The sequence below is a fragment of the Diabrotica virgifera genome, chromosome 3 (genome assembly GCF_917563875.1).
Source record: "Diabrotica virgifera virgifera chromosome 3, PGI_DIABVI_V3a".
In the NCBI taxonomy this organism is placed as follows: domain Eukaryota; kingdom Metazoa; phylum Arthropoda; class Insecta; order Coleoptera; family Chrysomelidae; genus Diabrotica; species Diabrotica virgifera.
This window is the reverse complement of record NC_065445.1, coordinates 276,494,611-276,517,427: the sequence shown is the minus strand read 5'-3', so window position 1 is coordinate 276,517,427 and position 22,817 is coordinate 276,494,611. Positions and strand designations below refer to the sequence as shown.

General features: G+C 33.6%; 1 protein-coding gene across 1 annotated transcript in view; it reads right to left on the bottom strand.

Moving 5' to 3' along the window:
• LOC114335494 (activating signal cointegrator 1 complex subunit 3) overlaps positions 1 to 22,817 on the bottom strand; it is a 68,361-nt gene that overhangs the window by 21,140 nt on the left and 24,404 nt on the right. The window contains exons 11-17 of the mRNA XM_050646192.1: positions 18,726 to 18,850; positions 18,442 to 18,666; positions 17,351 to 17,470; positions 16,334 to 16,585; positions 14,757 to 14,930; positions 9,923 to 10,219; positions 3,526 to 3,811 (exon numbers count right to left, since the gene is read on the bottom strand). Coding sequence (XP_050502149.1) covers positions 3,526 to 3,811; positions 9,923 to 10,219; positions 14,757 to 14,930; positions 16,334 to 16,585; positions 17,351 to 17,470; positions 18,442 to 18,666; positions 18,726 to 18,850 — 1,479 coding nt within the window. The remainder of the gene's footprint in view (positions 1 to 3,525; positions 3,812 to 9,922; positions 10,220 to 14,756; positions 14,931 to 16,333; positions 16,586 to 17,350; positions 17,471 to 18,441; positions 18,667 to 18,725; positions 18,851 to 22,817) is intronic.

Genomic DNA, 22,817 nt, shown 5'->3' with positions numbered 1-22,817 from the left:
GCAACGTCTATAGACGCTGTGTCACATTACATCAATGGAAATTAGACGTCTATAGGCATTTTGTCCGTCAACGTGTTAACCGGAAATGACATCAAACCCGGATACAAATTTTTGAGCTTGACTTTTCAATACGATGATTTACCACATGCCGACTATAATGTAGCACTTTCTGTTAACAATTTTAGTCTGAACTAAATAATAAAAGTAAAATAATAAAAATCGGAAGTATATTTCTCGTCTTCTCGTTCTCGTTCTCGACGCTAAGGCGCGTCGAATAATATATCGCTTGTACTATTTCGGCGACTTTAAAACAGTACTTCCGGTCGCAACTCTGATCCGTAAAGAGCTAAATTTCTCGTCTTTAATACCATCTTTGATAGTACCAAGATATGTAGCAAATAGCTCTGTTTTTCGTGTACTACTTCTGGCCCAGTTTCCATTTTCTGGTTTAATAGGCAGAGAGTGAATAATAGGTCTTAGTCTTTTAGTAAATTTCCATGAAGAATAATCATTGCTACCGTCATCTATTAACTGCTGTAAGTAAGAATGAATAGGGAACTTGCATAAAATTTTAAATTCGAAAAAAATGTTATACATCACAACAGAACATAATTTAAAACATGTATCAAAGATAAAAAAGTTGTTTTTGTGTTCCGTTTGGCCCCTAAAGACGATTAAAAATTCAACTTATATTAGCCAGCCCAAAACGCGTCGTGACGTCACGGGGTTATATGTTTACATTCGTAAACAAAATTAAATTAGACATTATAAACGTCAGTAGAAAATACAGTTATGTGACGTTACAAGTGTTTTTGATCGTTTGAAATATTCATAGAAAACTTGTACTTTTACAAAATGGTTTTATTTTTCATAGTAAACCTTCTCTCCTTTCCTTCAAAAACTGTATCAAACTCCAATCTCAACAAACTGGCATACTATTACAATGGCATACGATAAATGTCATTAGAATATAAATATTTTCCTTTATTAAGCGACGACGAGCTGACCAAATACCCAAGTAGGTGGAGGCCAATAAACTAAAGAAGAAGAAGAAGAATATACCTAATTATAACCATAAACGGAACCATATAGTTAAACTCTGCGACGTCACGGGTCGTTTGAACTATTTTAAAATATAGAAGACTTTAAATTTGTACTTCTAAGTTATTATGAGTTTTTGAAGCGTGAAATTTTGGAAATCTCATTTTTATACAAAACTGAACATTATTATGTAATAAAAAAAATGTGCAAGTTCCCTATTGAATCATTCTTTGGTCGTAGGATATTTCTTCTGAGTTGTTGACTGCCACGATTTAGTCTTATCTTCAGGAGCTCCTGTTTGTTGCCAAATTGTTCTTAGCTTTCTTTTCTCAATTATCATGGTCCTTACTTCCTTTGTATAACTGTTTCCTTTTAACCTAGGTTTTAGTGTAGGAGTGTTTTCCCATGCTGCTTGCTGAATACTGTTAACCAACAATTATGCTTCTTTATATAACTGCTCTGTTTTTCGTATTAGAACTCATAGATTTACTTTCTCTTCAAGAATCAGCTTGAAACTTATATACTTGTGAGATCAAAAATATTATTAAAATCCACGAGGAAAATAAAATTCCTGTAGCTGGCTGTATACCATAAATCACAAAAAATACAAGATCTTTTGTAAAAGGTATATTAAAAATACCCCAATAAGGGTTACATCACAAAACAAAACGTTTTCGGATTAATAAGTAATCCATCATCACTGTTAAGCCCTAAAATAGTAAGTATAACCTAATTAATAATAGAAAATGTGATAAAAGTTGACTAAGGTTAAGAATTGACACAGGCCATACTTACAATAGCATGCATGCGTGAGCCACCAAAAAGTTATGGGTGAAAACCCTTTAAAAGGTATAAGATGTTAAATGATACTACATATTATTGATAATGATGATCGATGTTGCAAATATTCCTGGATATAACCCAGGGCAACACAGGACTCTAACCCACGTGGATATGATTTGCAAGGAATGAACCTTACATATTAAAAATTGAGTGTCAACTGAACTGACAGGTAAAAGAACTTCAGAAATATGTCAGTGACAGATTAGATTGTCAATGCAACGTTATGAACTATTTTGTTACTTCCGCCAATGAAATTTAAAGTTTATGTCGATGTTAAAATAAAACATTATCAAATATCCATATATTGGTGTTGAAATTATATAAAATTATATAGTTAAAGTTGTGTAATATTTGACGATTAAACATATGAATATGTCAATAATTGATAAATAGATACTACGAGTTATGCAGTCAGCAACACATTAATCTCGTAATGGTGATATACTTAGAATTTTTTTTTTTTTTGAAATGCCTATTACGCAATGCGTCTAGGATATCAGACGCGAAAATATTATTGATTAAAAACAAGAATGATGAGGAAGACATGGACTAGATGTTTAGAAAACTAAAGAAAGAATATGAAAAATGGGGCCTCAATATGAATATGTCAAAGACAGAGTATCTTAAAATATGGGATGATGAAGAAGATCCAGATTTAGAAATTAGAACCAAAAAAACATGTAAAGAATATAAATATCTCGGATCTATAATATCTAAAGAAGGCACTACCAAAAGACACATCGAAACCAGAACGCAGCAGGGCAAAAAAGTGGTTAACATTCTAAGCTCTCTACTATGGTCTAAAGATATAGCCTATTATGACTTATGGGGCAGAAGTTTGGCAGATAACGAAAGAAGATAGAAAAAGAATAGAAGTAGTAGAAGTGGATTATCTAAGGAGAGCGTGTGATATAATCCAAAAAAAGATCACATCAGGAATGAAGATATTAGAAGGAGGACAAATACTGTATATTCCAGTGTAGATAGAATTGGAACGAGACAACTAGTGTGGCCTGGTCACGTGAAACGAATGAATGAAGATATATTGCCAACTAAAGCTTTAAATTACATACCACAACCAAGAAGAAGAACGGGAAGGCCTTCAGGTACTTGGGAAGAAAATATCAGAAGGAAAAAAAAATTTTGTCACCTAAACTCTGCCATGTAAGGTTCTACCTACAATTTCCCAACCAATATGTTTGATGTCATGTGATGCCAGGGGTTAATCTGGAAATATTTTTAACATCCTTTAAAATCAGATAATATAATGTAACCCCAACTGTTTAATATCAATGTAAGGGTTTTTACCCGTACATTTTGGTGGCTTAAGCTTAAAGCATGTAAACCTGTGATAACACTGATGATGGAATATTGCTTCCGAAAACGTTTTGTTGTGATACAGCCCTTTTTAGGGATTTTAAATATACGTTTTACAAGATAAGGTTTTTATTTTTTGGGAAGAAAATGTACGGCACATCATGAGAGAGAGAGCCATCAAAGAAGACGAATGGATGGACAGAAAAAGATGGCTAAATGGATAGATAGAAAAAAAAGAATTGTAATACCCACGGAACACGGCAAAAACTGATGAAAGAACTATCTTTTTTGATACACAAAAATTAGTAATAAAATTTTACTTACGTAGAAATTGGCTATTTGTAACATGAATGAAGTACTCCAAGGACAGTGGTTTGGTTAAAGGAACCGTGAAAACCAGTTCTATCGGCTCCTCGCTCATGCACATCCTCTTTGTAACTACAAATGATTCCATGTGGTAGATACTGTCGTGTTGAGGGTCTTCAACCCACGCATAAAAGTGTTGGGCAGTTCCGTGGACACTATGGTCCCATTTGAACTTGGGCGAAATCAAAAGTTTAATTCTTATAACACCTTCTGTAATTGGTTTGACGATGAACTCGACTTCAACCTGTAGAAAGGATATTTTAGATTAGGCGAGGCAATAAAGCACCTCCGAAAAAAAAACGACAAGACGGATCTTATTGGGACCGTGCAAGTTCGGCAAAGCGACCCCTATTTCTACGCTCTGTACTTTTATTCGCACTTTTAATTATATTGGCCAATTATATTAGTCCTGGTTACTGGATAATTGTCAAGGCCATAGTCCAAAAAAATAGTAAGAAGAAAAAATAAGATGCAGGTTATGTTATGCAAACGTAAACAATTTAATTATTTAAGATAGTTGCAATATTTCTCCGCGACTCGCGCATGGTCGTTTCTCGTTTCCCTTCCAAGTACTTGCACACCGCGAATAGGCTATTGATTATGATCAAAATAAGAGAGCTAAAAGGAACTACAACGTTAACGGGATTTTATTGTCTCATATGGTCAATGGACCTCTAAACTTGAAAAAACCGCGGTGTTTTTGAGAAAGAGGTGAATTAGTCCCTAGGCACAGGGTGAATTAGGGTGAGTTCTATGCACTTTTGGTACAAAGATGTCTACTAGAAAATTATTCCAGGTTAAATTTCCTATCGAAATGTCACATTTTAAACTCAAAAATATTTTTTTTGCAAAAATATATTCAAAAGAAAAGCAAGAAATAAACGCGAGAGAAATCAATTGTGTTTTTTGCCCCATAACTTTTTTCCACAGGGATATAGGCATAGGCATTGCTTCAGCGAAAAATAACTTCCATCATTTCTCTTTAAAATGAAGTTTGATGAAAGTTTCTAGGATTTATGGTTTCCGAAATAGGATTTTTCATAGTTCGCCGCTTACATCATTTTTGGGCCATTTTTCCCATTATTTTGCATACACTGTTCTTTGACTTTTTTATACGCATTTATAGGTATATGCAGTAGAAAGAGAGGTACATTCAGTAGAAAGAGAAGTCAATTACCTTTAAAAGGGTCTATTGTGTAAGGCTATACGGCTGTTTTTAAGCAAGTTATGCTTTTTCAAAGTTTTGTAGTTTTAATGATTTTTGATATTTTTTATGATTATTTTTTAAATTTCTCATTATGACTTTTTTTCATGTACATTGTGGAATAAAAAATATTATTTTCTTTACTTTAAAATGGTGTATTGCCAAAAATTCTAGGACTATTTTTAAACAAGATATCCATAGGATATCCAAGGGTATCCGTAATTTGAGAAAATTTTAAATTTTTTTTTATTTTTTTTTCAATTAGAAGAATATAATTGCACATTATAACATAATTTTTAATTCTAAATAACTTTACTTAATAACACTTTTCGATATTGTGAAATATAAAGGTACTTTACTCTTGAGCGAAATTCATATTTTTAACATACCTCGTACACCATTGATAAAATTTTATATCTGATGATTGCATCTTAGGTTTTAGACTATGCAGAGCATTTTATAAACAATAATTTTTTTCATAAAGTTTAAAATAAAAAAGTTTTCCATATGGTTCCAACTTAGTGGTACCTATTGCATGTGTATATGTCACATTTTGAAAAAGCATATCTTGTTTAAAAATAGTCCTAGAATTTTTTACAATACACCCTTTTAAAGTAAAGAAAATAAGCTTTCTTTTTTATTGTACAATGTATATACTTAAATATACAATAAAAAAAGTTATGAGAAATTTAAAAATAATCGTAAAATATATCAAAAATCATTAAAAGTATAAAACTTTGAACAGCTTAACTTGCTCAAAAATAGTCATAAAGCCTTCTACAATACACTTCATACACTTCAATACACTTCTACATTTAATACTTCGTATTAAATGTAACATTGCTTCAACCAAAAGCTACGTACAAAAAAGTTACAGAACAATGTTTGAGGTCTGTTTGAAGATGTTTGAAGTATCAAGGGAAATGGGCCAAAATCGCTGTGAGTGGCGAATTTTGAAAAATCATATTTTGGAAACTGTAAATCATAGAGACTTCTACCAAACGTCATTTTAAAGAGGAAGGATGGAAGTTTTTTTTCTGCCTGTACCTATATCGCCGTGGAAAAAAGTTATTAGGTCTGGATCCCGCGTATGAAAAAAAAGTTGATTAATAGCAAGCTGAAAATTTGTTAATAGCTTAAGGGTGTCTAGTCGGATAAACTTTGATATATGGGAACACTGGAACAGGAGCAGTTTTAATTGTGGAACAGGTTAAAAATTTGGAACGGTCAGACCACGAAAACGGCACATTTATTTTGTCCGACAGAACAGACTTAAACTCTCCGAACAGAGATTAAACTCTCATGGAAAAATCAGACTGCTATTTATCGCCTGTCATAATTCCTGTCATTTGACATATTCTACATGTTCCACTCATTAAAACGCCCATTTGGTGATAAATAGCAGTCTAATTTTTGCATGAGAGTTTAATCTCTGTTCGGAGAGTTTAAGTCTGTTCTGTCGGACAAAATACATGTGCCGTTTTCGTGGCCTGACCGTTCCAAATTTTTAACCTGTTCCACAATTAAAACTGCCCCTGTTCCAGTGTTCCCATATATCAAAGTTTATCCGACTAGACACCCTTAAGCTATTAACAAATTTTCAGCTTGCTATTAATCAACTTTTTTTTCATACGCGGGATCCAGACCTATATGGGGCAAAAAACATAATTGCTATCTTTCGTGTTTTTTTCTTGCTTTTCTTTTGAATATAATATTTTTGTAAAAGAAAATATTTTTGACTTTAATATGTGATGTTTCGATAGTGAATTAAACCTGGAACAATTATCCTGTAGACGTGTTTGTACCAAAAGTGCATAGAACTCACCCTAATTCGTCCTGTGCCTTTCTCACACTAATTCACCCCTTTCTCAAAAACGCACCCCTCTAAATGGTAGCACTCTGCGGTTTTTTCATATTTAGAGGTCCATTGACTATATACAACAATAAAACCCCGTTAACGTTGTAGTTCCTTTCTAAAATACATAATCAATAGCCTATTAATAATTCTTTTTGCACTCGATTTGTGAATGCGCCAGGAAACTTTGTGACCCATAGCCATGAGATAATATTGAAAAACTGCAACAAAAATGCATTCTTAAAGGGCATCTCAAACAGACAATAAAAAAAATTCAGAACTCGTCGAATATCAGCGGAAATGAGTTCAATTTTGTTACTCGGGGGTTTTCGGAGTCACTGAGAATATGATGTTGAAAGTGATCTCCGGAAGTGGTGCCCAGGGTACCTACTGTTTACCTAGTCTCCTGGAGTTTTCGATAATTTTGATAAATAATTAGTCAAAACTTGATACTTGGGGGGTTTTTTGTGCTCGCTGAGAAGGTATTTACATACTGTGCCACATACCAGTAGTCACATACTGTGTCTTGATGTTAAAATGACCAATGTTGATTTTTTGCTTTTTGTTTTGTCAATACATATTAAATTTTAAATAAAGCTGTACAAAAAAGTAAAATCTCCTTCTTTTCATACGCAGTGGTACCATTGATTTTATAAATATTCATCAATGCTATCAAGAGAATTTGAAGCGCCAAATTTAAAAAAAAAATGTGTTATTTTTTTAAAGATATCAACTGAAACTCTATGACGTAAAGGTTACTCAGAAGATCGTTTTCGATATTAAATACGTTCTCAGCGAGCATAAAAACGCTCAAGTATCAAGTTTTGACTAATTATTTATCAAAATTATCGTAAACTCCAGGAGAGCAGGTAAACAGTAGGTACCCTGGGCACCAGGTACTCCAGAGGTCACTTCCGATGTCATATTCGTCGTCAGCGACCCTAAAAACCCCCCAAGTAATCATTTTTGACTAATTGTTTAATGAATTTGTCGAAAACTCTAGAAGACGAGGTAAACAGTAGGTACCCTGGGCACCAGGAACTCCAGAGGTCACTTCAGATTGTAGCATTACAAATTTCCGCTACAATGTTTTGTTAATAGAATTCATTAATTTTATATGCTATCTCGAGAAAAATATATATTTTTCTAATTTATTTTATGAGTTTATATATCATTAAAATTCTGAACCGCCCCTGCTTCTAAGTATTACGGATTATTGCTTAACATTTGGAAACGTTAGGAAATTTCCTGTTTATTTGTGTAAACATCTGTTATTCTAGAATGATTCGTTAAAAATTCCTTGAAAAATTCTACGCATATTTCTTTTCTTTTGAGCGCGAAGTATCCCTTGTTACTATTGGATTAGATTTTAAAGATCCTATAGTTTCTCTCGGCCGATTGGTCAATGTCTGTGGCCGAGGAGAAATGCTTCGGTTTGACGCGCGAGAGATGTGACGAAGAATAGTTCAGTTCTAAAAGCATGTTTGAAAGGTAAACACCGGTTCCCGTAAAACTCACAAAGAAACGCACCTACCTGCTTAAAATTAGCTGTTGTCCAGTGGTGTCATGGTGCGGGAACGCCGTTCCGGCACTGGTTAAGAAAAGAAAAAAAAAATAAATAGAGAATTTAGATTTTGTAAACAAAAATTAGCAGTGCGTTCCGGCACTGCTAATTTTGCCATGACACCACTGCTGTTGTCGTTATATTAAACTAAGTGAAGGATTTGCAACTTGTCCAGTGAATATTATGGAATACTGGTAGAAATTTTCACTTCATTATGTTGGATAATTACGGTGAAAATCGAGTATACAGAATAGTTTTATGACGCAGTTATGCCGGTAGAGAAGTGCGGGTTTCTGTCTTTTGTGTAGCTGTCCCTGTTTTTATGATGCTATGGTCATGTTCCCATATGAAGTCCTGATTCCCCGATGAGATGTTATTTGGTCTCAATTTTGCCCTGTTTCCTGTTTCATTATGAATTGAATGCCTGCCTTCCCCGTCTTGAATAAAAAATTTTTGGTTAAGTGCGAAGTGTGACATTTAGTAAGGTATGAGATATTATTGTTTTTGATTAACTTCCAAGTGAATATTAAATTTGGTAAAACTTTTAAATATTTTAATAGTTTGTTTTCAACATGGAAAGTTTTTTGTAAATTAGATAAAACGGCAGTGACATTTGACAGCATAAGTCAAATTTTTGTTTAGAGATACACTCCTAAAAATAAGGTTAAGAATTTTTGTATTTGTAAAATCATATATTTTTTTTATTATTCATTTCCAGATTGAGAACATGTTTATTCTCAAAGTAAAAATAAAGTCAGAAGGTTTGAATAAACATTATAAAATTTACCTATTTTTATTTCTGTAACCTTTTTTTGGAAAATTATTAACCAGATGTCTAATACAAGTGAAATAAGTTTTAGAGTAGAGAAAAAGAAATGGCATAGAAGCCAAAAAAAGATGGTAAAGAATAGCCCAGTTTGACCCAACAGAGGAATCTAAGATGAATGTCTCCCCATTTGGTATCTATAAGTACTGTAACGTATCCAGTAAGTACCAAATATGTGTATCGGAGGATTTTTCAAACGGCGTCCAAATTTCTTTAAATAGTAGGAAAGTCCTCCAGTCTTTGTAAGTATCCTTTGTTTATTTAGTTATGGTAGTTAGTCATCTTTAAACCCTCTCCCCCCCTAACGATTCCACGACCCGCCACCGAACAAAACCTAAGCTGTCGTTCGCAATGAGGCTTTATGTGCCTGCTCCTTCAACTTTAGCCCATTTCGACCCCCCAGTATCTTTATAGTTAGTTTTATCCCTGCTCCCATCTGAGCAGACATGTTAAAACGCATCAAGATGTCATATTCGTCGTCAGAGACCCCAAAAACCGCCTGAGTAATGATTTTTGACTAATTGTTTAATGAATTTGTCGAAAACTCCAGAAGACGAGGTAAACAGTAGGTACCCTGGGCACCAGGTACTCCGGAGATCACTTACGACGTCATATTCGTTTTCAGAGACCCCAAAAATCCCCGAGTAACGAAACTGAACTCATTTCCGCCGATAATTGACGAGTTCTGATTTTTTTTTTATTGTATGTTTGAGATGCACTTAAGAATGCATTTTTTGTTGGAGTTTTTCAATATTATCTCATGGCTATGGGTAACAACGTTTCCTGGCGCATTCACAAATCAAATTAAGATCCGGCTCGTCGTTTTTTTTTTTTCGGAGGTTCAGTGCTTTATTGCCTCGACTAGATACCAAAAAAGTAATTTAGAATCTGAATCGAATCAATTACCTGTGGAAACACTTGGCAAAAATGTTTAACCCTGCTACCGACGTGTCTGCTGCGAAATACATTTTCCAGGTCCCTTTCTGACATTTCCCGCATCTGCCAAACTGGTGTGTTGAGGATTTCCGTAGCACGATGCGTGCTTAAATGCGGAATCAATTCCTTGAACTGTACTAGCGGATGCATATCTTGCCACATTTGCTGCTCCAGCATCTGAGCCAACGTCAGCGTTTTTAAGACTTGCGAAGCGTAATCTCTGTCTTTGGCTATTTCGAAGAGGGCTCTTGCAAGTCGAGTGACCGTCTTTAACAGAAAGTATATTAAATAACAGAAAACATATTAAATTATACTCAGTGACATTAGAAGTGTTACAACCAGAAGGAATAATTTCTTGAACTTAATTTTTTGGCAACATATGACTATTGGGACCGTGCAAGTTCGGAAAAGCGACACCTGATTTCATAGCTTAGCAACATTTTTCGCACATTTAATTATATTGAGCAATTATATTAGTCCTGGTTGCTGGATACTTGTTAAGGCCATAGCCCAAAAATAATTATAAGAAGAAAAAGTAATATTGAGGTTATGTTATTAAAAGGTAAACAATTGTATGCAGTAAATAAAATTAATTATTAACATGAAGTACTGCAAGCAAAATCAATTAATTAAATTTACTTTTATATAATAACTGCATATCATATCAATATTGTGGAGCAACATATAATTTTTCTTGTTCAATGACAGTAGGTATGAAATATAATTGACAATATGATTTATTTAAGAAAGTTGCAGGATTTCTCCGCTATTCGCGCACGATCGTTTCTCGTATTCCCTCCAAGTACTTGCACACGACGAATATTTAAAGTATGCTAAGATAACAAATCAATGTTTAATACTTTTGATACTTTTTGTAAAGATAAACTTTTATCTTTCAATTTTTTGTGAAGATACCGATTTACGAAAACCAGCTGGTACAGAAATTTTTGGTTATTATTTCTGGTTCTAATAATTATTGTATTCAGTGTAAGAAAATGCCTCGAGGGTAGAATTGTTGTAGGATTGTTGTAGAATTATACGACAATCATGCCTATTCTGTAACTCATTTCGATGATAGAAGTAAGGAAAATCGAATAGAAGTGGCAAAGTCGAATAGAAATAGGCAAAATCGGTATTCTATAACTCACTCGGAATCTCTACAATCGGAATAGTGAATAAGAGGCGTAGCTACCGCCGTATCAGCCGTATCAATTATACGGGGCCCCCGACATTCAGGGGCCCAACGTGGCACGTCGAAACAAAATTCCATTCAAAAAATTGAACAAAATATGCTGCAATTATTTCGCTATTAAAACGCTTTGAAACAGTGTACATATATTGTTGGGATATCGACATTTTCGTGTAATGGATTCTTTATTATAAACTATATTTATGTACTGTACAGGTACCTATCTATTTTCTGCCTCTCGCCGTTCTATAACAAAGGTTTTTGGTTTTCAAGCTACTTCTTATTGTCTATTTACCATGGGCTGTGTGAGACATTGTATAATGTATAATGCGAAAATGCAATAATTGTAATCGCTTTACCATTGATAATTTGAAACATTGAAACACTGTGTATTGTTTGCGTATATTTTCGTGTTATTTAGGCTATAAATTGTATTTAGGTATATCTATTTGCCGGTCGCTCGCCGTTAAAGAACAGAGCTTCTTTATTTACGCTAATTTTCAATGTCTATTCACCCTTGGCTTAAAAAAACTGAATATGTTTTAAAACAATGAGTCTCAATTCGAATCTGTTTCTCGACTTTGGATTATTAGAGTTTATTAGATTTATTATTATTAACTATATTTGAGTGTTATAAGCTGAACTTATTAGTTCCTAAGGTTGTATAATGCAATTTGCAATCTATTTAAATATTGCAATATACAGGGTGATTCATTAATAATTGGAAATAATTTAACTGTAGATTCCTGGACTCAAAATATGTATTAAGATTTAACCCAAATCACCTAGTCTGAAAAAAGTTATTACAGAAGCTAGAGTTCTTTGAAAAAGGCGTCTTGTAATTAGTTTTTTTTAATACCTCCAGAACGCTTCTATTTAGAGCAACCAAAACTGGTACGCCTATTTATCTTTCTTTTTTATCTTTATCTTTTAAGCCTTTTTGAGACTGGATTATTAAATTGTGAGGCATTCTAGTATTAAAAGGTACTCTTGCTTTAAGTCGATAGGATACACCGTTTTCTAGAAATGTCGATTTGAAAATTGTGTGTTTTTTTAATGTGAGAAAAATTTTCAAAAAAAAATATGAAACAAAAAACGAAAACTGGTACGTTTATTTCAGAGATGAATCAATTGCGAATTTCTAGTACCGGTCATACTTATATGCGAAAAACCTTGTATTGTTTTGTTTTATTTCATTATCTTTTATTTTGTAATAATATTGACGATTTGTGTAATTTCAGTAAACTGTATTTATTGTTGTTGTTTTTTTCCTACTCTTTGTACCTACGTTTTGTCTATAAAATTGTAAAATTTTCAGGGACAATAAAGTATATTTCTATTTTATTTTATACACGCGTTTTTGCTGCTTTTGTTGAACATTTTTTTAGCATTATCCCATAGACGTGGAAAAGGGCCACGCGACAAACTTTGATAGGGGGCCCCTGTGGGGCTAGCTACGCCACTGAGTGAATAGAAATGATTTCGACACCATTTACCCTGTCGAAATTAGACTTCGATAATCGGAATTGTGCTTGACGCAAGCGCACTGTATTTTGTTTTAACGTTTATATATTATATCTACTAAAAATAGTTTATTACTACTTATTTACAATTATTTACAGTATTTTTACATTTTGTATCTGCTTAATTTTTTAGTCTGTGGTGTTATTTACTTAGGAAATTGTATATTTAATTTATAATTTAGTCATGTTGTAAGAGTATGCATTGAACCTAACCCCATTTTCTGTGGAATCTGAATCTGAATCTGAATGCTGAATGTTTGCCAGTCACAGTTCACAGTGTTGCCATATTTTTTTTGTATATTTCTTGTACAATTTCAATCAATGGCATAATGATTGTACAAGACCGTTTAAAATTATAAAGATAGACTTATAGCGTTGATTGATAAATAATATATTATACAAGTTTACTTGTATATTTATCAATCAACGCTTATAGAAAAGAAAATAATTATAGAAAAGACGCCATTTTTGGGAAAAGTTGTTTATCAGTTATATTAGATGGAATCAAATCTTAAGCTTGTATATTATTAGTAATATTTTACATCATACATCTTATCTTCATTTATCTTTTTTATTTATCAGTTGTTCTTCTTTTTTATAACAATTTTAATTAACTTTTATTTAAAACTATTTATCATCTTTTGAGCTTTTTGTGTAGAATATTTACACTAATATTTTGTTGTTTACTTTTCAAAACTTGTCTTTTTTGTTATTTGAAAACTATTTTTTTAAATGCAACTGTATGTAATGTGATAGTATGAAAAATTGAAGATATGGCAACGGTGTCGTATTTCAAATTTAGAACCAGTAACAAGCAGGCCACAGAACACTAATTTCGCTTGACAATGCGGAGTTGCCACCCCCTCCTGACCACGTGAAATAGAAATTGCCGATTTCGATTTACCTTTATTTCGATGTGAGTTACAGAATGCCAATCCAAACACGAAAATGACGCGATAGATATCAAACATTCCGATTTCAGTTAATTACGATTCGACTTGGTAATTTCTATTCGATTTGTTAAAAGTTACAGAATAGGGCTGAATGGCAGTTATGCGTCATTGGTTGGTAGAGGAATACGAAGAAGACCAACTGGTCAACCGAGGCGTACCACAGAGCGTCACGATAGGCGCTTTAGATTACTGGCTTTGCGAGACCGTTTTGTTACTACGCGTCAAATCGCTGACCAATGGTTTGGAGTAGAAGGTAGATCTTTTAATATGCGTACACTATACCGTCGCATTCGAGCCTTTGGACTGGTTTCATTCCGCCCACGATTAGTGCTTCCTTTGACTGCGGACCACTGTCATCAACGTTTGAATTGGTGCAGAGAACGGCGGCATTGGGTGGCAGGATGGCATATTGTAGCATTCAAAGATGAATTGCGATTTTGTTTAAGAATGCATGATGGCTGTAGGGTGGTAAGACGCCGCCGTGGATAGCGACAAGATATCGGGTTTACTGTTGAAAGGCATATACACAGGACTGTTAAAGTAATGTTTGGGGGGCTATTTGCTATGGTAGTAGATCACCATTTGTGTTTATTTGAGGCAGTTGACAGCTGCGCGTTATGTTGATAACATCTTACAAACCACTTTACTGTCATATCTAGACGGCCGTCGACACGTCCTTTTTCAGCAAGACAATGCCCATCCCGTTATTTCTCGTCGAACTTTGAACTTTCTCCAAGAAGCTGGCGTTTTTCTGTGGCCACCCTGTTCACCGGATTTAAATCCTATCGAATGTGGGATATTATGAGAAGTAGACTGTCCACGTTCCACTATCCTCCACTGAGTCTGGCACAGTTAATCCATAAAGTTGCTTGGAACGAGTTGCCACAAGCAGACATCGATCATCTCATTTTTTCAATGACTAAACTGTACAAGAGTGTATTCAGCTTCAGGGTCGCCAAACACTATATTATTTTTTTTTTATTACATATCAATAAAAATGCTTGCCAACATTATTGTTTCATTCTTGATGTAAATCTACAATGTTGCCAAAAAATTAAGTTCAAGAAATTATTCCTTATGGGTGTAACACGTCAAATGTCACTGAGTATACATATTTTGAATTCAAAATTATTCTTTACCTGCATGATGAATTGAGTGTCTGATATTAAAGAGGACACGTATATTGGAGCTCTACTAATATTGGCTTGAATCAGGATTATAACCTTGTCTACATTGTTAGAAAAATCTAGAGTTAAGTCATACTCATTATATTCTCGTAGTCGGTCTAGTTCTTGTATTTCATCCATCCTAACCTAAAAAAAATTATATTTAGATATATTTAAACTAAATTATCTATGCAAAAGTTAACGCTATAAATCCATAGTATTGTTATGACAGTTGTGTAAGATTGATCCCATATAGAAAAAGTCCCTTGCCGAAAAATAAGAAGTAATAAAGTTCGAGAAAAATCCCGAAATGTCCAGTGAAATCTGGAACGTCAGAAAATGTATATAAACATAGTAGATTGACATTTCAACGAACAGTATAATTTTTTTAAGTAGTGTAGCATTGGTGACAGCAGTGGGATAAAGAAGATAGTAAGGCATTGGTAATAATCCATACTAGATCTACCGATAAAGAAATGGATACATCCGGACCCACCGCATGGTTTTTACAAATGCAAGAGAAAAAGGAGAAGAGTAGAAAAACAGAAGGGAAGCAAAGAAAAATAAGAGGAACAAAAGGCTAGGCAAGAAAAGAAAGAGCTGCAGGAGAAGCGTTGGCAAGAAGAGGAAGAGAAAGAGGAGAGGCGTAGAAAAGTAGATAATCATGAATAGTTTATCTCAACTTCACGAAAATTTTCTAGAGGTGAGTCAAATTACTAATAGAATAAACACATTTGAAAAAAAACGAAACTCTCCGGACAATAAAATAGAGCAACAATAAAAACTATTTGGTCAATAAAATAGAACAACAAAACGATTTAAAATCTAGTTTAGAAAGACAGATTTTGAGTTAAAAAAAATTAATACCTAAGTTATCTATCCCTATATATCTCTGTATATTTCAGTAACTAATGTCGAATCTGAAGAAAGCTTCTTCCATAGTTCAACCAGAAATAATTAAAACTAGGCAAAATTTTAAAACCACCCACGTTCGAAGGCCAAACAGCATGAAAAATTGATCTGAAGCTGCAGATAGAGCAAATGGTTGGACTGAGAAAAAATGGCAGCTTTAGCAGTGTCGCTTCGAGGACAGGCAGCAATCGTATTGCAATTTCTTCTCCAGTAGAAGTTTTTCAATGCCTGCAGAAATTTGAAGCTGATGAAATGAAGCAATCACTTCCGCAGATAATCAATAATTTATTTTGTGCCAGACTGCAACGCTTTTAAAGCATACTACAAAATCTTCAACAAAAATCTCAAAATGAAAACAGATATTTGCAAAATAATTGCAGAAGCCGATTACAGGCAATGAAAGAAGAATCAAAGAATGAGGTCAGAAAAGGTCAGAGTTTTCAACGCTTCCGACGATTTTTACTACTTATACATTATTAATTTTTTACATTTTTTCCAACGGTTGCATTGTTTTTTTTTTAATTTTGATTATTTACTTACCCCTAAGAGACATGTATAGAAAAAATTGTAATAAATTCATTATTAGCGGGTGTTCTTTTTTCTGTGTCACGTGGTAAATGTAATTAATGATCACTTACTTGAATTTGAGAAAACTCCGATGCTTCACTTATCAACCGCAACAACGCTGGGTCTGATGTGTACCTATCGAACTTTTGGTAAAACATTTCCATGGTATTATACGATATGTAGTAGAAACTAGCGATTCTTCCAAAGTTGGTTGGCCTTAACTCACCTAGAGTGGTATCGAAACGAATCATCTGCGACTTTTCCAAAGTTTTAGCGGCTGTATCTAGTTGAGTTTGCAGAAACTGATTGAACTGGTTGACGTCCTATAAATAAAAAATACAATGTATTATTTCTTGCACAATTAAGGCAATACCTACACCTAATAAATGTACATTGGCATTATTAAAACAATTTCACAGTTTGTGGACTGTATGATAGGGTGTGGTTCAAATGAATTGGGAGAGGTAATGAAATGTTACTTCACTTGCGCATTGATAATCGTCACATATGTAGGTTTCAAACCCGATAGTTCAATACGAGAGGCGGTATCAGATAATGTTTCGGTTATCGCATAGCAGGTCTTAATTTGCGGGATTCACACGCGTTTGTTTCTTGTACGAGATTTAATTCTGTTTAAGGATTAGCGGTATTTTTTCCTATACTGTTTATTTTTGAGTAGTCGTTATCACTGAGAGGGGCTTCAAGAGCGAAAAAAATCGTATTTTCACTTCAAGAGGAGAAATCAGGGAGATTCGCGATACTTTTCACATAGTGGTTATCACTAACAGAGAATAGAACAGAGCGTCTGTTCTCTTCGACGGTAAAAAATAGAGACAGTTATTTGTACGTCTGTTGCCTATGGAGGTGAACACAAGAGAGAGTTTTCCTTTTCAGTGTCTAAGAAAATGTCTATACTTCTAAAGGAGTGGGGTAGAGTCAGGAGGAGGAAATGTTACCAAGGGTTGCATTAAAAAATGGTTTATACTATTAAGGGCAAGAATGTAGGTTTTGATAATTTTTCCTATCAATAAGTTTCTTTTATATCTCAATTTTGTGTATTTGTCTGATATTTTTCTCAATATACTTACCCATATTTCGTTGTAGGTCAGGCCATACACTAGAGGATTTTTCTTAATGCGAACATACAGAAACGTGTTGGCCAACCATTCCATAGCCTCCTTTATATTGGAAACAGTTCCCAGAACAATCTAAATAAAAAAAAAGCAATTAAAAATATTTTTTTTCTCTTTTCAACTAGAAAACTATTTTACCACAACCAAAGTACACGTCAAATGACAACGGTGGAGAAAATCATTGCGTAAAAGCGTATAAAAGCATTAAATAGCATCGAGAAGTACTAAAAGGAGAGAGCAATTTAACAAGCCTTGAAAAGGGTTAAGACATGTTTTAAAGCCTTAAAGCGTTAAAATACGTTGAAAACCATTGGTGAGTTTAAAAGGGTTAAAAAACATTTAACAGTTTTGAAAAAGATTATAAAAACAGCCTTACGCCGCATGAACAAGCGATAAGAAGCATTGAAAGTGTTAAAAACGTTGGAAATTGATGAAAGACGCTAATAAGAAGTATTAAAGAATGTAAAAAAAGGTCCGAACACCTTAAAGAAGTTTAGCAGCACTGAAAAGCATTAAAGCCGTTAGTACCGTTAAAAAGTATTTTTTAAAGGAAAGAAAATGACTTGAAAGCTGTTAAAACTCGTGAAGAACGTTAAAAAAAGTTGAGTTACGATGAAAGCCTTGAAAAAGCGTCTCAAAACGCGTTATAGAGCGTTAAAATCCATTGAAAACAGTTTAAAAGCATTGAATAGTGTTCAAAAAGTTAAAAATCCTTAAAAATCAAGAGTACAATCGACAGTACAAAAGAATATAGTCAGCAGAAGACGTCGAAAAGTGTGAAAAAGCATTGAAGAGCGTAGAAAAACGTTGAAAAAAAAATAGAAGATCGTAGGTAAAATGTTTACAGCATGTTCAACTAACAAAGTAATAATAACCGAATATGAAGAATCGCTGAAGGTCTAGTTTCTGGACGGAGTAAGCAATTCATAATAATATCACTGAAAATAGAAACTCATGGAGAATGTAACACTAGAAGTAGGGAAGCCGACCACTCATATAGCAATAAAGGCAAAGAGAATGACATTGATTAAATCTAATATATTTACCTCTGCATTTAAGTTGTCAGGAACACATGTCAAAAACTGACTTTCGATAGGAACCTGTGACAACATGAGTCCCATATATTTAGACATATTCGCCATTGAAGTTATGATAATTCCGTGTCCAGAGGTGTCATACTGAGGTCTTCCAGCTCTACCAAAGATCTGCTGGACATCCAACATGTCCATATCGACAAACGTTGATTTAGTGGCGTCGTAGTGTAAGGTACCCTGTGAAAATTTAAAGAAAATATAGATTATAAGAGTATTGATGAATTTACTGTACTTACCCTTATAATAACAGCATGAGCAGGTAAATTTACACCCCACGCCAGGGTTGTAGTACAAATGATCACTTTAAGTTCTCCGTCACGGAAAAGCCTTTCTACCTCCAGTCTGTCGGATCTTACCATTCCTACAAAAAAAAAATGATTTGTTCAATCTTCAAAATTTATTGGTTTGAACACAGTTTATATGATCTTCTTCTTAAGGTTCCATCTTCTATCGAAGATTGGATATCAACATGACAGTTCTTATTTTACTTACATCAGCTCTAAATAGTTGGTTAGAGCTCAGACTAAACCATTTCCTTAGATTTCGTAACCAGGAGGTTCGTCTTCTTGCTACATCTCTTTTACCTTTTATTTTGCCCCCTATAAACAAACGCATCAGGCATCAGACTACAACGAGGACCTCTTACTATATGACCGAAATATTCAAGCTTCCGCCTCATAATTGTCTGTACAATTTCTTCCCTCTTATTAACCCTATCAAGGACTTCAACATTGATAATTTTGTCTACCCATAATATTCATAACATTCTTCGATAACACCAACGCTCAAAAGCTTTCAATTTCTTAATCTCTAATTATGTACTTCATTGTCCAGGCCTCAGATCCGTAGAGCAAAGTTGTAAAAACGTAGCAGCGCAACAACCTTAGGGGTCATCCATAAACTACGTCGTTGAGAAGAGGGAGGGGGGCTTGCTTATTACGACGGATTACGACAGGGGAGAGGAGGGGTATGAGTGCCCATTCGACGTCGTTTAATATATTGGTATATTTAAATTTGTCGCTATTGTGTCTATAAAAATAATTTTTTACTAGCTTCTACCAGCATTAAAGTACCAGATATTCATATAAAAACGTACAGTTTTTGATACGAAATTGAAAATAAAACAAAACGTTTACGAATAAATATACCTTTATTAAAATTAAAAAGAATAATTCTATTATAAATACTTTTTTCTACAACCGTGTTAAAAATGCAATTTTTAACACTCCATACGAGCGTTAAAAATGCTACTTTAAGGCACTAGTGCTTTAAAAAAATTTTAAGGCACTGCAGTTCGTATTGACCGTATATGCAATTTTGATGTAATGTCAAAAAAAATATAAAAATGGAATGTCAGTCAAGTTCAAGTAAAAGTTTCTGTAGATATTGTCCTGTAATTACGTTTGTAGAAAATATATTGTATGATATGCGTGTTAAAAAGTACATTTTTAAGGGGCGTTTAAACACAGCGATAAGTCCAGCAACTAGTTGTGATGACAAGTTGCTGTGATTTGTTGAGGTTGAAACGCTGTTTAGACGCTGCGATAAGTTGACCACAACAAGTTGAAGAGGGGACCATTGTGTACATTAGACCCTTTTAGACCCTTCAATGAATTATAACTAGTTTTCATCGTAAACAAATAGATCCTGTTACTTTCAAAATATAAAGGTTGGGTATATTATACAGGGTATTTACAAAGTTATAACCAATTTTATATGAAAATCGTAACAAGTTCAACTCACTGTATAAATAAAAATAAGCACAACGGCAATGGTTTATTGATGCCATATTTTATTTATTGTCAAAATTTTTAAAAATGATTGATATTGCTAATTTACTTTATATCTAATAAAGGGTGAGTTAAAACTCAAGTAGGTACATTATTTTTTCAGTAAAATTTAAATGGGATACCCTGTATTTTATATCACTATTAAAAAGTACCATTACCGTACTTTAATTTGTATACAACATTGCCTATTCGTCTGTCTACGCAAAAGAAAAAGTAATTAAAAATGCGTGATAAAGGGATCAGGCACGTGCTTCTTGAAAAATAACAGTCGAAGAGTCCGATTAGGTACTTACTTCGTAGAAGTTGTATCGGATTATTACCAACAACTGTTTGCCACGAATTCTGACTGTTTGACTGAAGTTTTACAGCTTGTAGGCAAAGACCTAAATATGTCATGAGTTCACATGGTATTCACGTGTTACTCCGTATTTTGTGTAGACAAGGATAGTTTTCGAGATATTTTCATTTTTCAATGGACAAGTAGCGTGACTACTCAGATCACCAGAATTTAAGGTACTAGTATACTTTAGAAGACCAAAAATAAGCATTTTTTGAAGATTTTTTTTTTTTCAGAACCTTTATTAAAAGTTGACATAATACTTTTTACATATTAATACCTAACTCTTAGAGAATACAAAAAATATATCTTTTTTCATTTATGCACGTACACTAGGGTGGGCCGAAAAACCCCCCCTATTTGTAAAGACCCCTCTGTGGCTCAGTGGTAAGAGCGCTCGAAAGGTCCGAATGGTCGTGAGTTCGAATCTCACCACGGTCAGAAATTTTTCGTTTATTATAAATTAATACATAAATGAAACTAGTTTCTGTCCTTGTGGGATCGGTACTCACCGGAGTGACCGCAGACGTTCGGATACAATTAGCGTCTCTTTGCAAAGACAATGACGTCGACTTTGCAAAGTAACAAGACACTTACTCAACACACACACTACACATTACTCCCCTGAGTTAGTAATATAATAAGTTATAGGCTAAAACAAATCATTATGAAATTGACTGGCCAGTTGGTTGTAAAAACCAGTGCTAATAAAACACAAAACACACACACACACAATATTTGTAAAGCAAAGCTGTCCTATAAAACGAGCACATCTAATTTAAAAAAGCATATGCAAGTAAAACATGCAACAATATTAAACGTTGGAACATCTTCAGGAAGTAATGTACCTACAGTACATTTTTTAAATATTTCAATTAATTAGCTCTTTTTTATTAAAGGTATCAGGTTTACTTAAGTCAAGTTAATTATGTACCGAAATGATTCCTTTTTAAATAGATAATTAGATAAATACCAGTTTAGACTCATATGAATTGGACAAAAATCCAATATGCAACAAAATTTTATTTTTGTGTAAAAACCTGGTATAAAATGACATTTACCTGTCTAGCAACAATATTATTAGATTGGTATTGTTAAAGAATAAGACTATAACATACTAAAAAAATCACTTAAATCGGACAACAGGTTTAGGAAATCCGAGACATCAAACGTGTATAATTCATCGAGTGACCTAATTTTTTTGTTGGAAAGTGTATAATTATTATAGTTGATAAAAGTATTATATATTGTTGATTAATTGGCAAAACCACATAGTATCAAATTATAAGCTTAAGGGGAAAGGAACAAAATGCAAAATTTTGACGGCTCTCAAAATTTTCAATGTATTTTTAAATGTAATTATTTTTTTGTAATCCTGAGAAAACTAATAAGTATTTTTGAGAAATTTAAACGCAGAATGAAAGATTTGCCTGAATGACACAATATGGAGAAATAAAAATATCGGAAAAGATATGAAAGGCAGAATTTACAAAACAGTCATCAGAACAATAATGACATACGCGGCAGAAACACGACCCGACACAGAGAGGACAAAAGGATTGCTCGAAACAGCGGAGATGAAAACCCTTCGAAAAATCGATGGTGAGACTATGGGACAGAGCTAGAAGTGCAAATATACGACAGAAGACAGGGTAAGAAACAGAACAATAGAATGGAATGACCACATAAGCCGAATGACAACAGAGTAGTCAGGACAGCGAGAGACGGTTTCCCAATAGGCAGACGATCAGTGGTAAGACCACGAAAACGATGGAACGACAACTTACTAGAGGCACATTGAAAAAACAGACAGTCGTGTCTATACAAAAATAAGAAGCAGAATAATTTATGAAAATTTTGATAATAAATAAAAAAATGGCATCAATAATCCATTGCTTTTGTGCTTATTTTTATTTATACAATGAGTTAACTTGTTACAATTTTCATATAAAATTGGTTATAACTTTGTAAAATACCCTGTATAACATAACAATCCTTTATACATTTGTAATGGCGAAGTTAAGAAGATTTTGAATATAAAATAAAATACAGGGTGTTCCAATAAAAAAAAATAAGTTTTGTCTGCCACTATGTTATCGAACACCCTATGTAACATTCTAATTAATTTTATAAATGTGAATCTCAAAGTTGGCTACAATTTTTGTTATTAACTTTTATTGCTATCTATTACTATAACGGAT